Here is a 20,969-nt window from a genome sequence, read left to right on the forward strand (position 1 = left end):
TTGAAATATATTAAATCACAATTTTTAAGAATAAAAATCCTAGGGTGAGCATCGGTCAGGTTCGAGCCGAAAATCACTAAATCGATAAACACATCTTAATTTGGACCTAATTTTGATTGTCTACATCTTTGGTTTGTTCGTGTGTCGGTTCATATGAGTGGCGGGTAGAATGTGTTAAATTGAAGTGTTGCTAGAGAGAGATGCAATTACTTTGTTTGAAATTCGTAGTCCAAAGACAATAATAGATCAACTAGGTGAGAAGTATAAATTAAAATAGATGTAGAATATTATAGTATATTTTACACCTCATTCTTTAACACATTTACAAGATTGTAAAATGTAATATTTTTCTCATCTATCAATAAAGGATAAAAACAACAAAGTGAAGAGTATAAGAGAGAGGAAACTTGAAATCGAAGAAAAAAAATTACTTTGCATCTTAGTCGTTGTTCTATCGATTTGGGTTATGAAGATATAATATTTTAGAGATAGACATCCGTCCGTATGCAATCATTCATGACCGATTTCTTCACAACTGTTAATCTGAGACCCGACACACATTCGACCATATGCTTCACCGTGTTGGCGATTATTTCGATTTTAAGTTGAGTCGCGGGTCCATGCTCAACCCTAAAAAATATAGTGGAGGACCAAAATTAAGTGATTTTAAAATAGGAGGATCAATTTCGCAAAATAGTAAAATATATTGGATCAAAACCGTAATTAAGTCTATTTTTAAAAAAAATAAAATAATTAAGCCTTTTTTAAAAATAAAAATAAAAATAAATAAAGCATTGGACACCCGGTATAATGTGATGCGTGAGATGCATCTGACGTCTGATATTGAGTGAAATGCACCTGAGTTTGTCGCTATAAAGGCAGCTAATCCTGTCCGTGAAAGGGCGTGTAAGTGTAAGTGCAAGTAACTATATTTGTCAACAAAAAAAAAAAAAAAAGTGCTAGTAACTAGATTGAGGACAGTGTAAACAGCAAGGGTTTAGAGAAACAAAGTACAAAGCAAAGCAAAGCAAAGCAAAGCAAAGATACCGCTCTCTTTCTCCGCCACTGTCTTCACTGGTTGGTTAGTTTCACTTTCTTCTCTCTCTCTCTCTCCAACAAACATTTTCCTTCTTTTTATTTTTTTCTTTAATCGAATCGCTATTTCGATCACTGCCACCGAACCTTTCCCCCTCCCTCGCGTATCTCACCGCCGCCGGCTAACCCCTCTCTCTCTCTCTGAAACGCGCCGGCGGCGACCGGTAAGCTTTGTCCCCTTCTACATATCTCTCTGTCTCTCTGACCAGTTGTTGTTCACTTGTTTGTTCTTATTCTTGAAAGCTTAGGTTTTTTTGGGATTGTTTTGTTGATTGAATAATTGCACATTGTTGATTTTGCTCCTATTAAAATTGAGTTATTTTGTTCTGTTTAAATGAATGAATGAATGAGATCCTATCCAAGATTCCAACTTGATTTTGTTCCTATCCAAATTCAGTGATTTTGTTTTTGTTTTTGGTCTTGTTATTGGTCCAATTAGTATATGTGTCATGTCCGGCGTCTGTGTCGGTGCTATATTGATTATGTATGTATGCTGAGTTTTGTTTTGTGTGTGCAGCAGCGTGTGAATTACAATAAGAGCGGTTGAAGATTGTGTAGTATCAAAGATGGGGGAAATTTGGTGGTCACTTGTGGGGGCTGCAATCCCTTTTGTTGTTGCTGGACAAGCTCTAAGAGTGAAGAAAAGGAATGCAGAGGAGCAGAAGTTGAAGAGTGCAAGGGGAAGAGAAAGGAGTTCTGATGAAATTTTTGTATGTGAAAGGGTCTGCACATCAAAGAGGATGTTGAAAAAGGTTGGCAGTTTCTCAAAAGATCCCATTCCTGATACTTGTGTTACTGTTTGTGGTGTGTCTGATCTTGATGCTTGTGCTGATGCGTGTGCCCGCACGGTTTGTGTCAATCAACATCAAGTGCCTAATTGGAACGACATATGCCTTAGGAGGTGCCAGAGTGAATGTCTCAAACTCTCTTCTCAATCTTCTTAGTAATTAGTTGCATTTAGCCAATGAATATTATGTATGTATACTGAGTTTTGTTATGATGGTCAATGTTTAGGCTCATTATTCCAATTCCAGAATCTAGATTTATTATAATTTCTATTGAAATGCAAATGGGTTTTACTCGGCTAGTTTCTAATTCATTTTGTTCAATGACATGAATTTTCAATGCTTCATGTTTCCTATATCGTTGGTGCGTGAAATTTGGAAGCTTTATGGAGGTAGTGAAAATATATTAAGGTTAACTAGCTTTACTTCCATGTTGTTTTTATCAAAATCAATATAAAACATGAGATGTCAACCTTTTTATGGTTCACAGACATATACATAAACCCCTTAACCCCTTGGAAATCCAGAAGTTAACTTTGTAAACCTAACTCATTCTTAACAAGATCCAATGAAGCATATAGTTCATTGTATGCCATAATAAATGGTGGACTTGGCACTTTCGAGTTTCGAATGAAAAGCTAATGTGGTAACTTGCAAGCTAGGGGTAACTGGCATGGGGTGGATGCTCGGCAGAAACACTGTCTGGGGAGTTCTTAGGCTGATATATCATTTTATTTAGTCTTCAGCTTAAGTGGCAAGGTTCTTGAGTGAATATAGTATTTCTAGTTTTGAGAGAATTTGATCAAAGATATACTTGTTCTAGTTTAGGAGGGTGTGTTTGAAAAATACCAAAATCTAAACGTTGGTTATTGATGAAATTGATTTTTAATTAAGAGATTCATTCATATAGCAACCTATTCACAAGGTAACACTTCCTCAATCACAGCCATTCATCTATATTATAAATGCAATGAGATTCATAGTTTTGTCACTCAATTCCATTATGTTATCAGAGTTGGAAATTCAGCTGACTAGCATGTACCAAATGGAAAAGTTCATTCGTTAAACACCAGTTCAACTTTTAGAAGTCTCAAAATGATAAAGAAGTAATGTTGTTACAGTAGATGATAATCTAAGCAACATAGTACATTGGATTTGGAAGTTTGAATGCTCTTATACCGCTTGGATTCCCTGCAATGCTGCTGAATTGATCACCTAAAATTCCCCAAATGCGATCACCATTACTAGTTAAATGTTTTCTCACTTGAGACTTGTATTCTGCCATTGACACCAATTCATTAGAAGGATCTCTGCAATGGAAGGAGAGTGTATTTTGTTTGGTTATGAGGGAGCAAAGGAAAGATAAGAATTAGTTAAGATATAAAACCAGTGTTCTAAAATAATTGTCCATTTCGCCGATTGGTTTGATTCTAATTACATTGTAGTCTAGTTGAATCAGATCAAACACGTCTGAACTATGATTGGTTCAACTGTAGATTGAACCATGATTCAAAGATCTCACCGGTTTGATCTCATGTGTAATTCTTAAGACACTGATATAAAAATGAGAAAGAGTTAAGTTGAACTAACCTCAAAATAAGACTTGTCCACCCATGATAACCAACATTGACAAGGTTATCAATTGTGGCTGATCTAAGATGCTCCCTTCTCCCAGAAACCAAAATGATCTGAATTCCTCTTGATTTAATGTCATTGAAGAGCCTCAATGAGTAATCAAGAGCAGGGGCTTTACCCTTGCTCATCCATTCCTCCAAAGCAGTCACATTAATTTTCTTTCCCCTATTATCAATAAAAACCTCATCAGATTAAACAATATCAAATAAACAGTAAAAAATTAACATAAAATGATTAGTAGACTAAGATGTTTTCCAAATTAATCATACAGATTATTCTTATAGAAAGGAATTGTGGAAAGAAGAGTATCATCAATGTCAAAAATCCATGCATCTTTGCCATCTTTCTTCAGATTACAGCTGGTACTAAGATAAACCAAGCATTCTTCAGTTGTCCTTTCTGAGTCCACTTTGTATTGAGTAGACTTGACATATTTTGCAATGTATTCAGTGCATTCTTCAGGCACAACATGGAAGTCTCTAATATTATGCAACTCCACATTCATTCTCCAACTCTCACAGTAATTCTTCAAGCTGATCTTGAGTCCATTTTGTGTCTTCTGATTTATTATGTTCCAATCTGCCACTGTTAAAGGAATCAAAAAACATAGGAAAACTAAACAGCAAACAAGTGTTCTTCTCTCCATTCTTTCTTGACAAAAAAAAATGCAAAGTAGATATGGAGAATAATGGGAGATAAATGGAGCTAAATCTTCCTTTTATTGTTGCAGGTAGATCCAGGTCACATCACATGGGTCTGAGTCTGAGGGTACATAGTGCTACAAACGTTCATGTGCACCATCATCACCATGCTGTCATGGTTGACAAAACCAAAAAGCTCCAAATGCATTCAATGTTTGTAACACATAGGTAGATACTTTTAAGTTTTTAAAGTAACAAATAAGTCTTTTAGGTTTCTAACTTGTTGTATCGTTATCATTCCAGTTATCATCCGATACAAAAATTGTTTGCACCGTTACCCTTTCCGGTTAATCTTCTCCAACATATGTGTTTTTTTCCATCAAAATACTCATTATGGTGGAAGTCAATGTTAATTGTCACGGTGCAACAATGTAATAAGATTAACTAGAAGGGTAACTGTGCAACAAATTCGAAATGTAAAAGACGTATTTATTACCTACAAAACATAAAGACCTAAAAAACTTAAAGAATCTCTAATTATTATCTAAAAAATTTAAAGGACTTAACTGTTACAAATGTGAAATTTAAAGGACTCCCGACTATATTTGTCCTCAGATAAAATACAAAGGTCTATTATGAGGTGAAACATGCCTGTGAGATACCTCTAAAAGCCACAAACTAACAAATAAGATGACAAAATTAACATGCTTGCATTATCCTGCCACAGATCACAGATGGGTTTGTCTGTGGAATCACGTTTTCATATGTTCTAAATTTGTTTAATATTTTTTTCAATTAAAATATATGAGAACCAGATCAGAGATGGAAAAAAAAAATGGTTTTTCTTTCTAAACCAAAAAAAAAAAGGTTTTTCTTTTGAATTTTGGCTCATTTTGGGTACCTATACTTTGAAAGTAACAATTCAACAGTTGGAGCTGTATTATTAAATATTGTATTGAAATTGTGTTACTAATTCATTACAGTATCTCACTCTCACAAAAATCACTAATATACAGTTGCCAGTGAAAATCACATAGGCATAAATCTTTAAAATTTACCACGTTGTGATCACTTTGTTGACAGATTGGAAAAGTGCGCAAAATCAAAAGAGCTTGACAAAGCTTCTCATAGGAAAGTACAAATGCAACATAGATGCGTCATTTTCCATACGACATAACAAAGTTGGAATAGTCATGTGCATAAGCTATAATCAAGGAAGGTTTGCTCTAGCCAAAACATAATGGTAATATATAGCCTATTGCCGAAGTTGATATCGGTGAAACTCTTTGTTTGCTTAGTGCTTTGAATAGGGTCCACGAGTTGCGGTTCGAAAGTGTTGATTGTGAACTTGATTCCAAAAACGTTGTTACTAGCTTCCATAGCAAGTGTCATAAAGCGTCCGAGCTAAGTGATATGGCTAGAGATTGTTTACGCGTGCACAACTATTATTTTAGAAATGTTCAAGTATAACTTTTAGTACACATCTACCTATCTCCCACATACAATTGTTATATAGTACTTATTTGTGAAATAATTTTCTTGGTTGTATTCAATTCTATTATTTAGAGCATATGCAACAGTAACTTCAACCAAGAACAATTCTATATTATCCTGTGTGTATAGCAAAGTAACACAATCAATCCAAAACACTAAAAGAGAGTAAATGAAGGAACACATTAAAAATCTTCAAGAACGAACAATCAGCCTAAACAATCAAACGTTAAATGAATCTAAATTTCATGAATGCCCGGAACACATTGAAATATTTTGCTACTTCATTCAAGAAAAATTGATATATAGTCAGTCGTATTCGATCAATTTGTCATATTACTAGAATTGGTATCGATTTGTATCTCGATTCTATACGGGTAGTTATTCTGTATGTTTCAAGTGTAGTTTATGTATTTAATTGTTACCTATTGCAATTGTGATCTTGATTGAAACACACTTTAACAACAAATCAACTCCATTCATAAACCTCTAAGGGTATTAGAGTTTATCTATTGGAGTCATCCACCATATTATCAACGCAGCAAACTCAATAGTGCAACGTTTGAGGGATGTATTGGGAAAAAAGATATAAGGCATGAATAAGAAGAATAAATAGTTGCATTTGAACCCCTCGCCTTAAAAGTCGGGTTCATAAGATGTGTTAGTCTAAATATAAAAACCTAATAGTATTACTGCAACAAATTAATAGGATGACCGTGATTTTGTTCGATTACTTACTGGCTGCAAAAATGAGAGCATTCCAGCTTGTTTCATTCTTGCAGATTTGCCACAAAGCCTCACCGAAACTAAACCACATAACAGACAGACCCAAGAAACCAGAGAGCAATGATTTCAGTATAAAATGGAAAGTAAAATATAGCACAACTTCAATAAAGAACCTAAGATACAAACCAAATAAAATAAGAAAAGATTGAATGATGTTGCTAGTTTCAAGCTCTGAACACCGACACTTTTGATCAACGACGTGTTCCAGTCTCTGATACTGACACGTGTGGTTAAATTGAATTACGTCATTTTCTCAAAATTTTATTGGTGTCGGTGTGTCCGGGCTTCCTTGATTTCAAGCCACAATGTCATATAGGACCAATATATGCTTAGGAGATGCCAAGCATGTACCTTGCTGAGATGCCTGAAGTGAACTCTTCATGCTTAGTCCTATCAAAAGATAAGTTTCCGGAAAAGAAAAGCCGTAAAACACAGACAAAATATACATGAATTCGTTCGTTTTATAATGAACTAAACGAATGGAAGGTGAATCAACATTGTAGCTCAAAATTTAAGTTTTAATACATAGTATAATGAATCTGTATACAACTAAACTAGCCATTGAGCGATCGCACTTATAATTATCTCACCGTCACAAAATCTCCAATATACTTCAAAATGTCACGAGTAACAATCCATCATTGAATAACTATTTTCAAATAGAATAATTAGATACTAAATTCCACTTCTGATGGACAAATAAAACAAACACAATCTCAATGCTAGAATATACCAAATTATCTCCAGAAATCCCTTATACATTCTATCCTTTTTAAGAATATTAAATTATCAATCAATTATCAAAGAAATATTATACTATATTTGGTGGGGTACGCCAGGCAATTGCTATAGTGCAAAGCAAAAGCGACATGCAAGAGACCCAATAGCAAGCTAATGTGGTGGACTCTTCCCCTCAAAAAATAAATTTAATATCGTGTGACCCAATGAGCCACATATCAGATATTAAACTGATAAGAACAGATACTACACTTGATCTTAGCCAAAAGGCCGAGAAAGGTATGATTATTTCCTTGCCTCGCAGCTGCTTTTATATTCCACATTCGCTCTGTTATTCGTTTGGCTGGACGATGTGGGACTTAGGGCAGTGCAGTTGTAACTTCAACTAATGATCGAGAGCACTCAACTCGACCACTGAGATTTGTGTCATTGTCATTTCCTATTCCCTTACAAGATTGTTTGTTTGTTTAACCAACTTGTTGATAGTTTAATTTCCACAACAAACTTAATTATCTTAACTTTTTCTCTCATATTCTTTCTCTTATCAATTCTATCTGGACTCGTTTTTCATAGTGGTTTCAAGTTCAACCCCTCTGGTCTACTGTATTATATATATCTTCACTGCTTCATTTCTTCCTCTTAGCATCAGTTAAGGAAGTAATGTCTCCTATGTTATGCAACATTGATTGTTTATCAGTGAGGAAGCTATAGCATCTCAAGGAGAGAGATCGATTAGTTAGCAAAAGTTCTAGGAACCTTAATTTGCTAGTGTGGGATATGGTATTTTTTTTCAATAATTTATATATATATATATATGGAGAATGTTAACTTGTGCCCTTAAGGCACATGTTAAGGAAACAAAAATAGAAATTATTAAATGCTAATTTGTGCATTTTGACTTTTGAAGCATTAAATTTCTTGTATCATTAAATGTTGAATTTCTATTTTGGTATATCTTAACATGTGCCCTAAGGGCACATGTTAACAAGACCCTATATATATATATATATATATATATATATATATATATATATATATATATATATATATCTACAAAAATTGGATGGATTCTGCACAATTTACTATGATCAGAACCTCATAGGTGTTTTGGCCTATGTGAAAATAATCAGCGACCTTTTTTGAGTCCAAGACAAAATCGACTCCAATTAATAGCGTGTCACAATCCCAAAGTTTCTCCTACATCCACCTCACATAGGTGAGGACCTCAATATTTTAGCGAGCACAAAGCGACCCTCATCATCTCGTGTATATTACATATGCCAAAGCCAATGCAATTTTGTTGATGTGCGAAGGAGGCATCAACATTACATTTATATCTTCCAGCTTCCAGCTTTTTCGACCGAATTTCATTGACGTGGACGGTAGTGTTAAGCCGGTCAAACTTTACTGTGTCTGACCTCATTATTCTGTTTTTTTATCATAATAAATTTTCTTAATTTAAAAAATTAAATAAAAAAGCTAAATTGGTTCATTGTAAAGTCTTATGATTCTGGTTAAAAGACCAGTTTAAAAAATTCGGTGAAGATTTTTAAAAAGTTCATACAGAATTTTTTTAGCGAGCATGGTTGGCGAACTTTCTGAAATTTGTGGTTCAATTCATGAACCATTTAACTTACTAATATGGTTCGATTAACCATATATTTTGTGCATCTATATACAACTTGAATACTCGTAACTTCAACTTTGTAACTTTTTTATACATAGGACTGCATGTGATTCCCAGATTTCAAACGAGTCATTGGAAATTGATTACTTGAATCTAAGGACTTTTAAATGGTTAGTCTGGTTTCCTAATGTAAAGGCAGTTGTTTTTATTAGAATTTTGAGTTAGGCTAAACTTATAAAATCGACTTGTGAAGTGAAAATTGCACTCCTTTAAACTCGTGTTCCAATCTTATCTCATTCAATGTGAGACTCTTAACACACGCCAAGACCTGACAAAGCACATACACAAGGACAACGTCAAAGAGTGGGGCAAATAGCAATGACAGCCAACAACTAAACAATTCAACCCATAATAACTTCAACCAAGAATAATTCTATAACCTATGTGTATAGCAAAATCACACAATCAATCAAAAACACTAAGATAAAGAGTAGATGAACAAACACACTAATATTATTTACCCAGGTCAGCCCAGATTTACCTACGTCCGGAAGAGAACAACTCTCCGGTCCACATAATTGAGTTCTTTACAAGAGATGGAAAGAATTACAAGAAATTAGTTTAAAAAAATCTTCAAGAACAATCAGCAACAATCAAACATTAAAAGAATCCAAATTTCATGAATGCCCCGAACACATTGAAATAATATTTTGCTACTTCATTCAAGAAAAATTGATATATAGTTGCTCGTATTCGATCAATTTGTCTATATTACTAGAATTGGTATCAATTTGTATCTCGATTCTATACCGGGTAGTTATTCTGTACGTTTCAAGTGTAATTTAATTAGTTCTTTATTACATTCATTGTAAACCTTGTTACATATCGAAATTGCGATCTTGATTGAAACACACTTTAACAACAAATCAACTCCATTCATAAACCACTTAAGGTATTAGAGTTTATCTATTGGAGTCATCCAACGCGGCAAACTCAATAGTGCAACGTCTGAGGGATGTATTGAGAAAAAAGATATAAGGCATGAAGAAGAAAAATAAATAGTTGCATTTGAACCCCACACCTTAAAAGCCGGTTTCATAAAGTGTGTTACTCTTAATATAAAAACCTAATAGTATTACTGCAACAAATTACATTCCAGCTTGTTTTGCAGATTTGCCGCAAAGCCTCACCAAAACCAGACCATATAAAAGACGGACCCGAGAAACCAGAGAGCAATGATTTCAGTATAAAATGGAAACAAAAATATAGCACAACTTCAATAAAGAACCAACGTTACTAACCAAATAAAATAAGAAAAGATTGAATGATATTGCTAGTTTCAAGCTGAGCACCGACACTTCTGATCAAAGGCATGTTCCAGTCTCTCTGACACCGACACGTGTGATTAAATTGAATTATGTAATTTTCTCAAACTTTTATTGGTGTCGACGTGTCCGTGCTTCATTCATTGGTTTCAAGCCACAATGTCATATAGGACCAATATAAGCTTAATCAAAAGGAGTGCTGCTAAAAAAAACAATATTTTCAATTTTCATAACTGTCTACTTGTGATCATATTTGATCTAAGGTTAAAAGTTGACAATGTGGTTTTAGAATAAATATCAAGTTCTGCCACCACCTGCTAAAAAGTAGAAATTAGATAACAGTAAACTTAATCACATTTTGTAGGAGATGCCAAGCATGTACCTTGCTGAGATGCCTGAAGTGAACTCTTCGTGCTTGGTCCTACCAAAAGATAAGTTTCTGGAAAAGAAAAGCCGTAAAACGCAGACAAAAAAATGTGCATGAATTCATTCGTGTTATAATGAAGTAAACGAAAGGAAGGTGGTGAATCAACATTGTAGCTCAAACTTTAAGTTTTAATACATAGTACATACAATGAATCTGTATACAACTAGCCATTGAGCTATCGCACTTATAGTTATCTCACTGTCACAAAATCTCCAATATACTTCAAAATGTCACAAGTAATGATCCATCATCGAATAACTATTTTCAAATAGAATAATTAGATGCTAAATTCAGCTTCTGATAGACAAATAAAACAAACACAATCTCAATGCTACAATATACCAAATTATCTCCGGCAAACCATTATACATTCTATCCTCTTCAACAAAAAAGAATGAGGAAAAAGGTCACAATTGATCTTGTCTATGAATTGTCAAAAAGGACAAACATAACTAGTTCTCCTAAATAAAATAACGTCTAGCGCTATGAAAAGTAACAATCCTAACATAAGAACAAAACATGAATCACATATAAAAACCATAATCTTCTCTCGAGTTGCATTTATATAATACAGTAAGAGAGTTATGGCTGTAAATAAACTCTGTATTTTTACTTGTATTATGACAGATCCTATGCACTCTTTGGCCGAAGAGTAGGACTTTGCATATGAATTATAGCCACAGCAATGGAGAAAGACTGCAGTGCAGAAAGAGGTTGCTGGAAATGAATATAATATAGACCCTCGTGAACATTTACCATCCTTAAAGCGGAGCCGGTATCGTTCGAACCCTGAAAATAAGAGGGTACAATCATCTTATTGCATAATACATAATAGTCAATTTTGGTTACACATCAAAGAGAGTAAATACAACGATAATTTTTTGTTACAAATCAAAGAGAGTAAATACAAGATTATAGATGTGTGGATCTCGAGAATATAAGAATTAAATTAGCTTGAACTAACGACCAACGATAATATAAGATCACCAACATTGTTTAATGATAATAGAGAAAGAATATAGGATAAAAAACAAACCTGAGTAACTAAATCGACCGACATGCATTCGCCTTTCGTATCTAGCTGAGACGGAATCTCTAGATTGCTAGATCTTTTCTGAAGTACCGTTAGTGGACATCCCTCATCCCAACCACCACAGTCACAGTGACCGCCAGATCTCCATCTATTAATCAAACTTGATGGACCACCATTTCTGGTTCTAGGCCCACCATGAGGGCCTGCTGGAATCAGAATGCTCATACTCGATGAACAGTCAGCATTATTTTGATTACAACTTTCAGAAGAAGGCACGGTTTTCTTTACGCCGGATTTGTTGAGAAATTTTAATCCCCAACCTCCTATTGTTTGCGGCTTATTGCAAGGAAGGTGGTCTTTTACAAAAATGGAAGCCATCTCAAAATTTGACGGAAGATTCGTGTCTAGTAAATTGATTCCACCGTGAGCATGTGGATCCCACTGACAGCTCTCCGCTACGGCACCTAATCCGCCCAATTTTGAGAGTGTTCTGTTTTTGAATGATGGATAAGTTCTGAAAACTTGTGACACCTTTTTCTTTAGCCCCATCCCCTTATTCTTCATTTGAGGAGAATACTCTGATGTGTTGTCATAAACTTCAATGTTATGGAACGTGAACTCTGTCTCCATTATTCTACAATTGTTCGGACAAAGAGTGAAACTTGTTGATACGTTCATCTTCCCAACAAGCGGCAAATCATCATCAGCAATCTCACGACCCTTTCGAGTGCCCTTGTTTAAGTGAAACTGGTACACATAGTCCAAAGCCTTATCATCCGTTGAGTCTACTACCTTTGTCAACTTCGCCACATAGACCTCCTTCTGATCGTCCGCAGAAAAAATAAAACGAGGAATCCCTCGCTTCCAAGTGCATTGAATCATCCCTTGAGATAGAGTAGAAGTTGAAGACATCCCATCAGAACAAGTAGAAGTGGCGCTAGAAGTGGAAGCAAGCCTTTTATGGACAGGAGTGGTTCCGTAATTATGATTTTGCTCAAAAAGTGTTTTTCCCTTTTCGAGTTTATGCGATGAAGATATACTCAAACCACTAGAAGAGTCCATAAAATCGTAACATATCAATCCTTTAGCATCAGAAAAGTTCATCCTGTTCATATTCTCAGTTCTATCCGAATTACCAAACTTCTGAAGCAAAGCACTATTCAATATATTCATCATACTCTCGCTCTCCATGACTGTCCCTAAACTCCATTCTTCTCCGGTATTGGCACTTATAACTACACCTCCAGGCTCAGTGGCCACAGGACAATCAAAGACAAAATTTCCATCAAAAGATTTAGCCGAATTTAAGCTTTCTGATAAAATCTCCATGTGTGTCGCTTTTAAGCTCATAGGTATGTTCCACTGAGCTGCTTTTACTGCACAATTATGTACCAATTCAAAGCATCGACGAAGATATTTCTCGTCCACACTTACCATATGCTTCGGAATCCTATTGTCAATACCATTAACATGGCGAAAAAATAAACCTTTGAAAAAACCTTTACTAATTTGTGATTGAATAGCATTTACATGTATCGATGAATGAGAGTTTGACCTTTTAATCAACTTCTTTAGATGTGACTTCGAAGAATCTTCGTGTTTATCCGATAATTCTTCCCTATCAATACACAAATCCTCTTTTTGAATCCATAAGCTTACATTTTCCATCTTCAATCACTACTATTCAAAATTAATGATTACAACTTTCTCTCAAAGTCATGTCCTACACAATTGAACACACACAAAAAGAAAAACACTTCAAAAATATGATAACATACACAAAATAATGAAGAAAAATAATAGTTTGCCTAAAACAGAAATACATCCACACACTAACATACGAAAAAACAGCACAGGGATACACTTCTTGACACAGACTGTAAATTCTCGATTTGATGTATGAAGTTTACATACATGTACTAAATTCACAATAATATTTCAATATCTCTATTATTAAAGGCAAAGATTCTTTACAATAAATGAAGATTAAGAAAAGAACAAGGCTCAATGATCTCATATCTTAAAACCTTAAATCCCAAAAGGCAAAGTCAACCATCTTCTAATTATAACATAAATCAATCAAACTATATCTATCCAAACCAAAGGCCGGAAAGTTCTCAAATAAATTATATTAAATAAATTCAATAAACAAATGCAAAAAACAAACACAAAAGCATTAGTAATAACAATAATATAATAAATTAATAATAAAAGAAAGATTATGAACTTTTTAATTACCTGATTGATTAAGGCTCTGGACTTGGATCTGAAGCAAGAAAAGAGAACCTCAATAAACCCACCAAGAAGATGACTTTTTTTTTCACAGAAACAACAGTTTAGGACCTCAAAAATTGAGCTTTTTTAACACAAAAATGAAGAAAATAGAAGAGGAAAGAAAACCCAAATGAAGAAAGGGAAAAGTGGAAGAAAACAAAAATGAGCACATGGGTGTGAAACAAAGATGATTAGAAGCATATACAAAGTACAAGAAACACCGCAAACAAATACTAGAATACTAATACTAGGTTCCAAAATACTGTTTTTTTTTTTTATATATATAATAAGGTTTTTCAATAAAAGGGTGTAACTGTTTTTCTGTTGGTCAGAGAGAAAATAAAAATGATAAAAAGGAAAGTAATTAAACGAGATTATTTTTAACCAAAAGAACGGTGAATGAAAGTGAAACAATGAAGACAGGAACATGGAAATTTAGTACAGAACAGAGGTGAAGAGAGAAGGTGTGTTTTTTGGTTTGGTTTGAGACACACAGCGAAGAATCAGGGTGGGACCTACCAAATACGTTGTTGTTACAGAAACAATTCCAACATGGAAAGAGAAAATTGAGAGAGAGAAAGTCACAGATTTGTGAGCTGGTGCGCACGATAAGTATGTGTGTGTATGTGAATGAACTGTGACTCCACTAAAGCCAAAGGTGGTGCTGCCACTTGAAGATTCTCACCTATAATTTCCATTTTCATTTTTTCCCCATTTAATGTAATTTAATGAAATATTGGAAAAATTAAAATTTAATAAATGGTTATTTTTCCTATAAAAAAAAAACAAATGGTTGACTTTTTTTACACCATAAATGATTGACTTAAATGGTACATAAATGTGTTCGCATAATTTTATTTTTTTCACCACTAGTTTAATTTGAGGGTTAGTTTTTTCACCCTCCCGATCGCAGTTGCGGAGGATCGAACTGTGATCCTTCCTACTAAGTTCAGCGTCAATCATCACTGAATCAACTAACAATTGTTAATGTGTTCGCATAATTTTGTTGGCAGTGATACTTGAAGTTTGACAATGAGATTTAACCCCCTCTTTTTTTAAGGAGTAGCAGAGTGTTACTGCCTCAAAATATATATATATAAAGAGAGAGATGAGTTTACAAAAAATAAGAGGGGTACTAGACCATAACCTCCCTAACTATGTGCAACCCTATAGAAGGGTTTACCAAGTCTATTAGATTCAAAACTATCCTTAACAACAAAAGGGACATCATTCCACAAGGTGAGCCTATCAAAATGAAAACCAATATTAGCCTATCTATCTACACAATGGTTATCCTCTCTAAAAATATGAGATACAATGATGTTCATGTCACATGCAAGCTTAAGACAGTTAAACCAACGATTACTTAAAGACCACGACACCAGATTTGAGGATTTGTAGGCATTCACTACAAGCATTGAATCTGAATCAATCAACATATTTCTCCATCCTCTAGCATCTGCAATTTCAATTGCAGTCATAAATCCACAAAGCTCTACATTGAAAGCTGAGGCAATGCTTGTTTTAGAAGCAAACACGCACAAAAAATTGCATTGCTATTTCTAAAAATTCCTCCACACGCAGAAGCAGTATGAGTTGAAGCACCGTTAGTATTGCATTTAATCTACTGAGGGGGAGGTGGCTACCAAATAAACTCCTTCAAGTTCATAGGCTTAGGAGAATGCATAGTTTCCATGAATGCTTTGAGCATAGAAAAGTCAGTAATTACTTGGAAAAAAATAAGGTTAATAAACATTTTGCAATTAGGTTTAAGAAGTTAATGATTTTTACTAAAAGATGAATCGCTCGAAAGAATTCGAATAATTTTTTTATCAGTTTTACTTATATTTTTGTCGAACTTAAAATTATCAAAGTTTGGCTTCGTAGAACCGAAATGTTAATGCAAAAAAGAAAAAATATTTGTCAAAGTTTATTATAGGATGAACTTTAGTCATAAGGGTTTCTTCCTTTAATAAAAAATAGTAAATGGTTAAGACAAAAATAATGTAAAGACACCAACAATGAGTTGGTTCAAATAGTAATAGACGTCCTTTTTTCTTTGCATTCAACCATCACCACGCCAATATTTTGATTTTGTCAAGCAATTGCTCCTTCGATGCTTCTGAATTATTAAGAAACAATTATTTCTCTTTAAAAATAATCCAACAATAATCACCCCAAGGCCAGCGAAAGTCACTTTTTATTTCTTTCAAAAATACCTGAGCATCACATAATTAAAAAGCCTGAGAAACAGCATTATTAGATAAAATACAACCAAACCACTTGAGAATTGAAAGTCAAATTTCACCATAAAATTCACGGAAAAATAGATGATTTGAAGTTTCATCTTTTTCACATTCTCTTGATTAGAGCAATGAAATTGTATTAAAAATTCCTTAACGCACTAAACTGTGTCTTAAGATAATATATAGTAACAATTAAGTATAAAAGGAAATTGTGTATATTTCAAAATTTATAGTATTTTTTTCTGATTAAAACTATCTTCTTCTTTGTGTCAAAAAAAAAAAAAATCTTCTTCTTTTTTGACTAAAAATAGAACTATTTCATTTGGCATGTGAAGGAGAGAGAAAATGAAAGGTAGGGTTAATGTGGAATTGGTCAAGTACATATGTACTACTACTACTACCTTTGCTGCATGCCTATTGACCAACACTTGACCATAATATATGCTCTGTTCATTTGAACTGTTTCACACATGACATGACAGTCTAACACATTCTCATTCATTCATTCTTTCTTCTTTTTTCCGTTAGTTTATTTATTGCAACCTGCCATTTATTGCAATCATATTCATTCATTCATCCATCTTGTTTATTCATTCATTTCTTGGGCGGCGTTGCAACTGATTTTTTTTAACTCTTAAATCTATCTATACATAAATATATCCCTCCACACATCTCCAACCTCTCCTTAACAAGGTTCTCTTTTTATTCACCTTTTAAGATGGAGAATTCTGATTACTCATATTTATCAAGAAGGAAACTCTTGTGTTAATATGATACTCCCTCCGCTCCTAAATATAAGAGAATATTTACTTTTTAGATTCATTGAGAATCTAATGTATTTGGTCTATATTATAGTCTATATTAGGGGTGATCGTATCCGAACCAATCCAAAAGTAAAATCGCAAATTGAACCAAACCAAACCGAAAACCGCAAAAACCGCATTTGGTTTGGATGTATTTGGATGACTTTCTTACTGAACCGCAAACCGCAAAACCGCAAACCACAAAAACCGCGGATAACCGCAAAAACCGCATTAAGTTACTATTATATATTTATATTCCAATATCGTAAAAGAAAATATATTTATATTCCAATATACATGCCCAATTACCAAGTCAGTCGACCAAATTAATCGAACTTCAAGTTGTTTTTATTTTTTGTACTGAAATTTTATTTTGGTGTTGTAATGTTATTTTAAATAAACAAATTTTATCGGTACCGTGATGTTATTTTGAAAATTCAATTTTTTTATATATTTAAAATTGTAAGTTACTATAATGTTATTTTGGATAAATAATTTTTGTTGGTACTACAATGTTATTTTGGAACTTCAATTTTTTATTTTTTTTTTATGCTTAAAATTGTTCGGTACAATCGTTATGTTTTAAACCGCACCAACCGAACCGATCCAAACCGCATTGGTTTGGTTTGGATGACTTTTTAAAAATCAACCGAACCAAACCGAACCGCATACATTTTTATCTCGCGGTTAGGATGACTTTTATGCTCAAAACCGAACCAAACCGCACCGCGATCACCCCTAGTCTATATTATGTACTAATTTATAATTTATTTTTAAACATTATTTCATATGTGTTGTTTCGACCGTATTTTTCTAAAAATATATAAATATAAATATATATTATCATATAAAATCTTGTTCTTTTATGTCCTTTTATGTCTTTTTATATTTATCAATCATTTAAAAAGCTAATTTTACCAAACACTTTAATTTCAATCAGCTAGCTTTTCAGCTATCAGCTATAAGCTATAAGCTAGCTTATAGCTTTATTTTACCAAACAGAGCCTAATTAGATTGATAAGAAAGTTTACGCAATTATATGTGGTTTATCTTTTAAAAACCGTAGCAATTTGTTGTTTCTTCAGCAATTAGATTTCCTGCGGTAACTGACGCACTTACAGCTTTCAACCGTCTAATTTAAATCGACGGCTGAGATCATCTTTTTATATACTTTGACCATGCAATTTAAATTGTCCGATTTTAAATCAACGATTGATATTCATTATAGTGTGAAACTGCGTGAAAACTTAACCGTAGACATATATATTTAGCCATGTTACATGTATATACACTTTAAAATACCTATGGTTGATTGTTGTGACTTATGAGGCAAGATGATCTCATTTCTCATTATATATAATTTAGTCTACAATTGTTGGTTTGGTGATTGACAAAGAAATGTAAATTTCTGACTTGGCCGTTTCCCATCATCCATTTTGAATTTGAAGGAAAGAATGCATGAATCCAAAAAATACCTAACTTATTTTTCTTTTTTATGTTTTTTCCTTCTAGGTGTGGTATGAAGCTGTACTTATTTTTCTTTTATTTTGGTATAAAATAATACACCTAACTTCTTGGTTTTGATTTGTAAATTCAAATAAATAGTTTCTTGTCCGTTTCATAAAGATCATTGTGGTCATAATCCAACTAATCTAAGTTTGATAATTATAACAATAATGGATTCTTGTAGGGGGCTATTTTCAAACCATAGACAACGACATCTAATTAGACGGCTTAGTCAATTATTTTATTTTTTGAAAAAAATAAAAATTGGGAGGCCAAAAAAACTATTATCAATTAAAATAACACTAATTATTATTTTACAATAGTCACGAAAATGATTTAAATATTATTCGTTGATGACCTTCAAACTCTTAATCCGTTTAATTGTCAAGAATAAAAATAATAATATTGTATCATTTTTTTTGACAGATATAATATTGTATCATATTTCATCTCAATTAAATGATGGATTCAACGACAAAATGTTATAAGTTAATTTTAAAACTAGAATTTCTTACATGAATATGACGTGGATTCCAACAAGATAGGGTAGTAAAAAACAATTTAGCAAAAATATCTCTTTTATTTAATTTTTTTAATTTGTATGAAATGCTCAAATGATCATGAGTAGTAATTTTGACATGGGGTACGATCATATTTTTGTCCTAAAATACATTCTAATCATTAATTTTTCTTTTGACAGGTTAATAGTTAGATTATATGCATAAGACTTCAAACAAACACCTATGTGATTTTGAGATATATAAATTTAATAATTTTATTTTGATGTTGAAAGTGGAAAAAGTAGTGTCGGAAAAAGATTGGTGGATTTCTTTTTGCGTCTTCTGTGTTTTTCGCACTACTTATATTTCTATTGCTCTTTCGCTATTTAAATAGAGAACATTGTAAAATGAGGAAAACTAAAAAAAATAAAAAAATAAAACAGTGTCTACCACCTATAATGTGAACCAAAATTTGCATTTTAAAATATGAATTGGCCAATGGTCAAATTTTCATGATTTGTGGTCACTGTCAAACGGTCTTGGATAGTGGCTAATTGATTGTCCATCAGAGCGGTCGTTACCTGTCATTGACCAATTACACGCATCCTAGAATTTATAAATTACAACTTTTGTTTTCTCTCATTCACATGCCCATTATCATTTCTCATTTCTCTCATATCTCATATTTATTTTATTTTGTTTTTTTTGTTATTTTCATTATTTTGGGTATACACGGTTGTATAATATGTCGTCGGTTAGTCATATAACGATCTCATCTATAGTCTTTGATGATGATGATTGAGAGCGTTATTCTAATCAATGAGAGATTTTTTGGGACCTATTAAAATATGTTATCACTAACTAATAAATATGTCATCTTGCACTCTAGATTTTTTTAGGGACTATAGTGATAAACGAAGATTCAAAGACACTTAACAAAAATTGATATTATATTAAAAGACACTTAACAAAAACCTTAACAAGTCCCATTAAAAACAAAAAACTTAAAGCATATCACAAAGATTGACATTAAAATTAAAATGAAATTCTTTTACTTCGAAAATTAAATTCCGAAAAAATTCTTAAGGGAAAATAAAGTATTTTAGAAGGCTTGGAAGAAATAAGGGGGTGTAAAGAGAAATTATCTTCATTCTCTTGTTCCGTGTTTCCCCTTTTTCCACTAATCAACCCACAAAGACTTGCACTTATAATATATATATTTTTTGTACAAAATTAAGGGATTTTAAAATAACTCTAAATTAAATATTAAAATAATAAAAATAAGCTAAAACTTAAGAAAAAATTTCTCAAATTTACATTTTACATGAAGTTATCACAACCTCAAATTTAATCAGATACTTGTCCTCAAAAAGCAAAACTTCAAAAAGCAAGTTAAGTGCAATTCAACTTCAAACATCTAATCAAACTTTCTTGTTAATTTATATCCATATTCAATAATAGGAAACATGTCAACGAACAAAAACATTGTGCTCAAGATCATTTTCGTCAACAAACAATCAACCAGGAATACAATACAATTTATTCAGCACTTATCCATCAGACTCAAATGTCTTCACACAATCTCGAAAATTCTCTTAAGTGGTTAAAAGTTCAACATATTACTCAAATCCTAGATCGTCATCCTCCTTCCATAAACTTGACGAAATTCTATACAACACACTTATAAAATAATTAAGCATATACTTTTCGGTTAAGATGAAATATTTTTACTTGTTAAAAAAAACGGTGAGATATTTTTAGATGGTGGACTAAATACTTGACTTGAAGTTAAAAGGTGAGATATTCACATCAAAACCTTGATCATATAAATCATGACAACTTAAAGAACTGTTATTATTTCAAAAACTTCAACACAAAAATTTAAAGGGTCATGTTAACTTGTGCCCTAAGGGCACATGTTAAGCTACCTAAAAATAGAAACATAGTATTTAATGATACAAAGAATTTAATGTTTAGATAATTGAATACACCACAAGTTCAATAAATTTTTTCCACATTTATCTTCTTAACATGTGCCCTTAAGGGCACAAGTTAAC

The 20,969-nt window shown here is 32.9% G+C and overlaps 3 protein-coding genes and 1 non-coding gene across 10 annotated transcripts; 1 reads left to right on the top strand and 3 right to left on the bottom strand.

Moving 5' to 3' along the window:
* Positions 1 to 958: 958 nt before the first annotated feature.
* On the top strand, positions 959 to 2,182 carry LOC123902478 (uncharacterized protein At5g64816). 5 transcript variants are annotated; one of them, XM_045952206.1, is made up of 2 exons: positions 959 to 1,081; positions 1,613 to 2,182. In XM_045952206.1, exon 2 carries the CDS (start codon positions 1,662 to 1,664, stop codon positions 2,037 to 2,039), a length of 378 nt encoding a protein of 125 aa, XP_045808162.1. In that variant the 5' UTR covers positions 959 to 1,081; positions 1,613 to 1,661; the 3' UTR covers positions 2,040 to 2,182. The 5 variants fall into 5 exon arrangements, with proteins under 5 accessions (XP_045808162.1, XP_045808163.1, XP_045808164.1 ...); XM_045952207.1 differs by having other exon boundaries at positions 1,616 to 2,182; XM_045952208.1 differs by having other exon boundaries at positions 972 to 1,077.
* A 651-nt stretch (positions 2,183 to 2,833) lies between these two features.
* LOC123902479 (acid phosphatase 1-like) lies at positions 2,834 to 4,607 on the bottom strand. 2 transcript variants are annotated; one of them, XM_045952211.1, is made up of 3 exons: positions 3,785 to 4,600; positions 3,471 to 3,680; positions 2,834 to 3,190 (listed from the first exon to the last, which is right to left on the bottom strand). In XM_045952211.1, the coding sequence occupies exons 1-3, from the start codon at positions 4,159 to 4,161 to the stop codon at positions 3,013 to 3,015; spliced, it is 765 nt and encodes a 254-aa protein (XP_045808167.1). In that variant the 5' UTR covers positions 4,162 to 4,600; the 3' UTR covers positions 2,834 to 3,012. The 2 variants fall into 2 exon arrangements, with proteins under 2 accessions (XP_045808167.1, XP_045808168.1); XM_045952212.1 differs by having other exon boundaries at positions 3,029 to 3,158; positions 3,785 to 4,607.
* A 2,651-nt stretch (positions 4,608 to 7,258) lies between these two features.
* On the bottom strand, positions 7,259 to 7,454 carry LOC123903321. The gene has a single exon (XR_006807905.1). It is a non-coding gene; the product is annotated as a U2 spliceosomal RNA (small nuclear RNA).
* A 3,405-nt stretch (positions 7,455 to 10,859) lies between these two features.
* On the bottom strand, positions 10,860 to 14,478 carry LOC123902480. Of its 2 annotated transcripts, XM_045952214.1 has the most exons (4): positions 13,822 to 14,442; positions 13,139 to 13,306; positions 11,587 to 13,033; positions 10,860 to 11,339 (listed from the first exon to the last, which is right to left on the bottom strand). In XM_045952214.1, exons 2-4 carry the CDS (start codon positions 13,249 to 13,251, stop codon positions 11,181 to 11,183), a joined length of 1,719 nt encoding a protein of 572 aa, XP_045808170.1. In that variant the 5' UTR covers positions 13,252 to 13,306; positions 13,822 to 14,442; the 3' UTR covers positions 10,860 to 11,180. The 2 variants fall into 2 exon arrangements, with proteins under 2 accessions (XP_045808170.1, XP_045808169.1); XM_045952213.1 differs by having other exon boundaries at positions 11,587 to 13,306; positions 13,822 to 14,478.
* Between the last annotated feature and the right edge of the window lie 6,491 nt (positions 14,479 to 20,969).

Source organism: Trifolium pratense, linkage group LG1 (assembly GCF_020283565.1).
Source record: "Trifolium pratense cultivar HEN17-A07 linkage group LG1, ARS_RC_1.1, whole genome shotgun sequence".
NCBI lineage: Eukaryota > Viridiplantae > Streptophyta > Magnoliopsida > Fabales > Fabaceae > Trifolium > Trifolium pratense.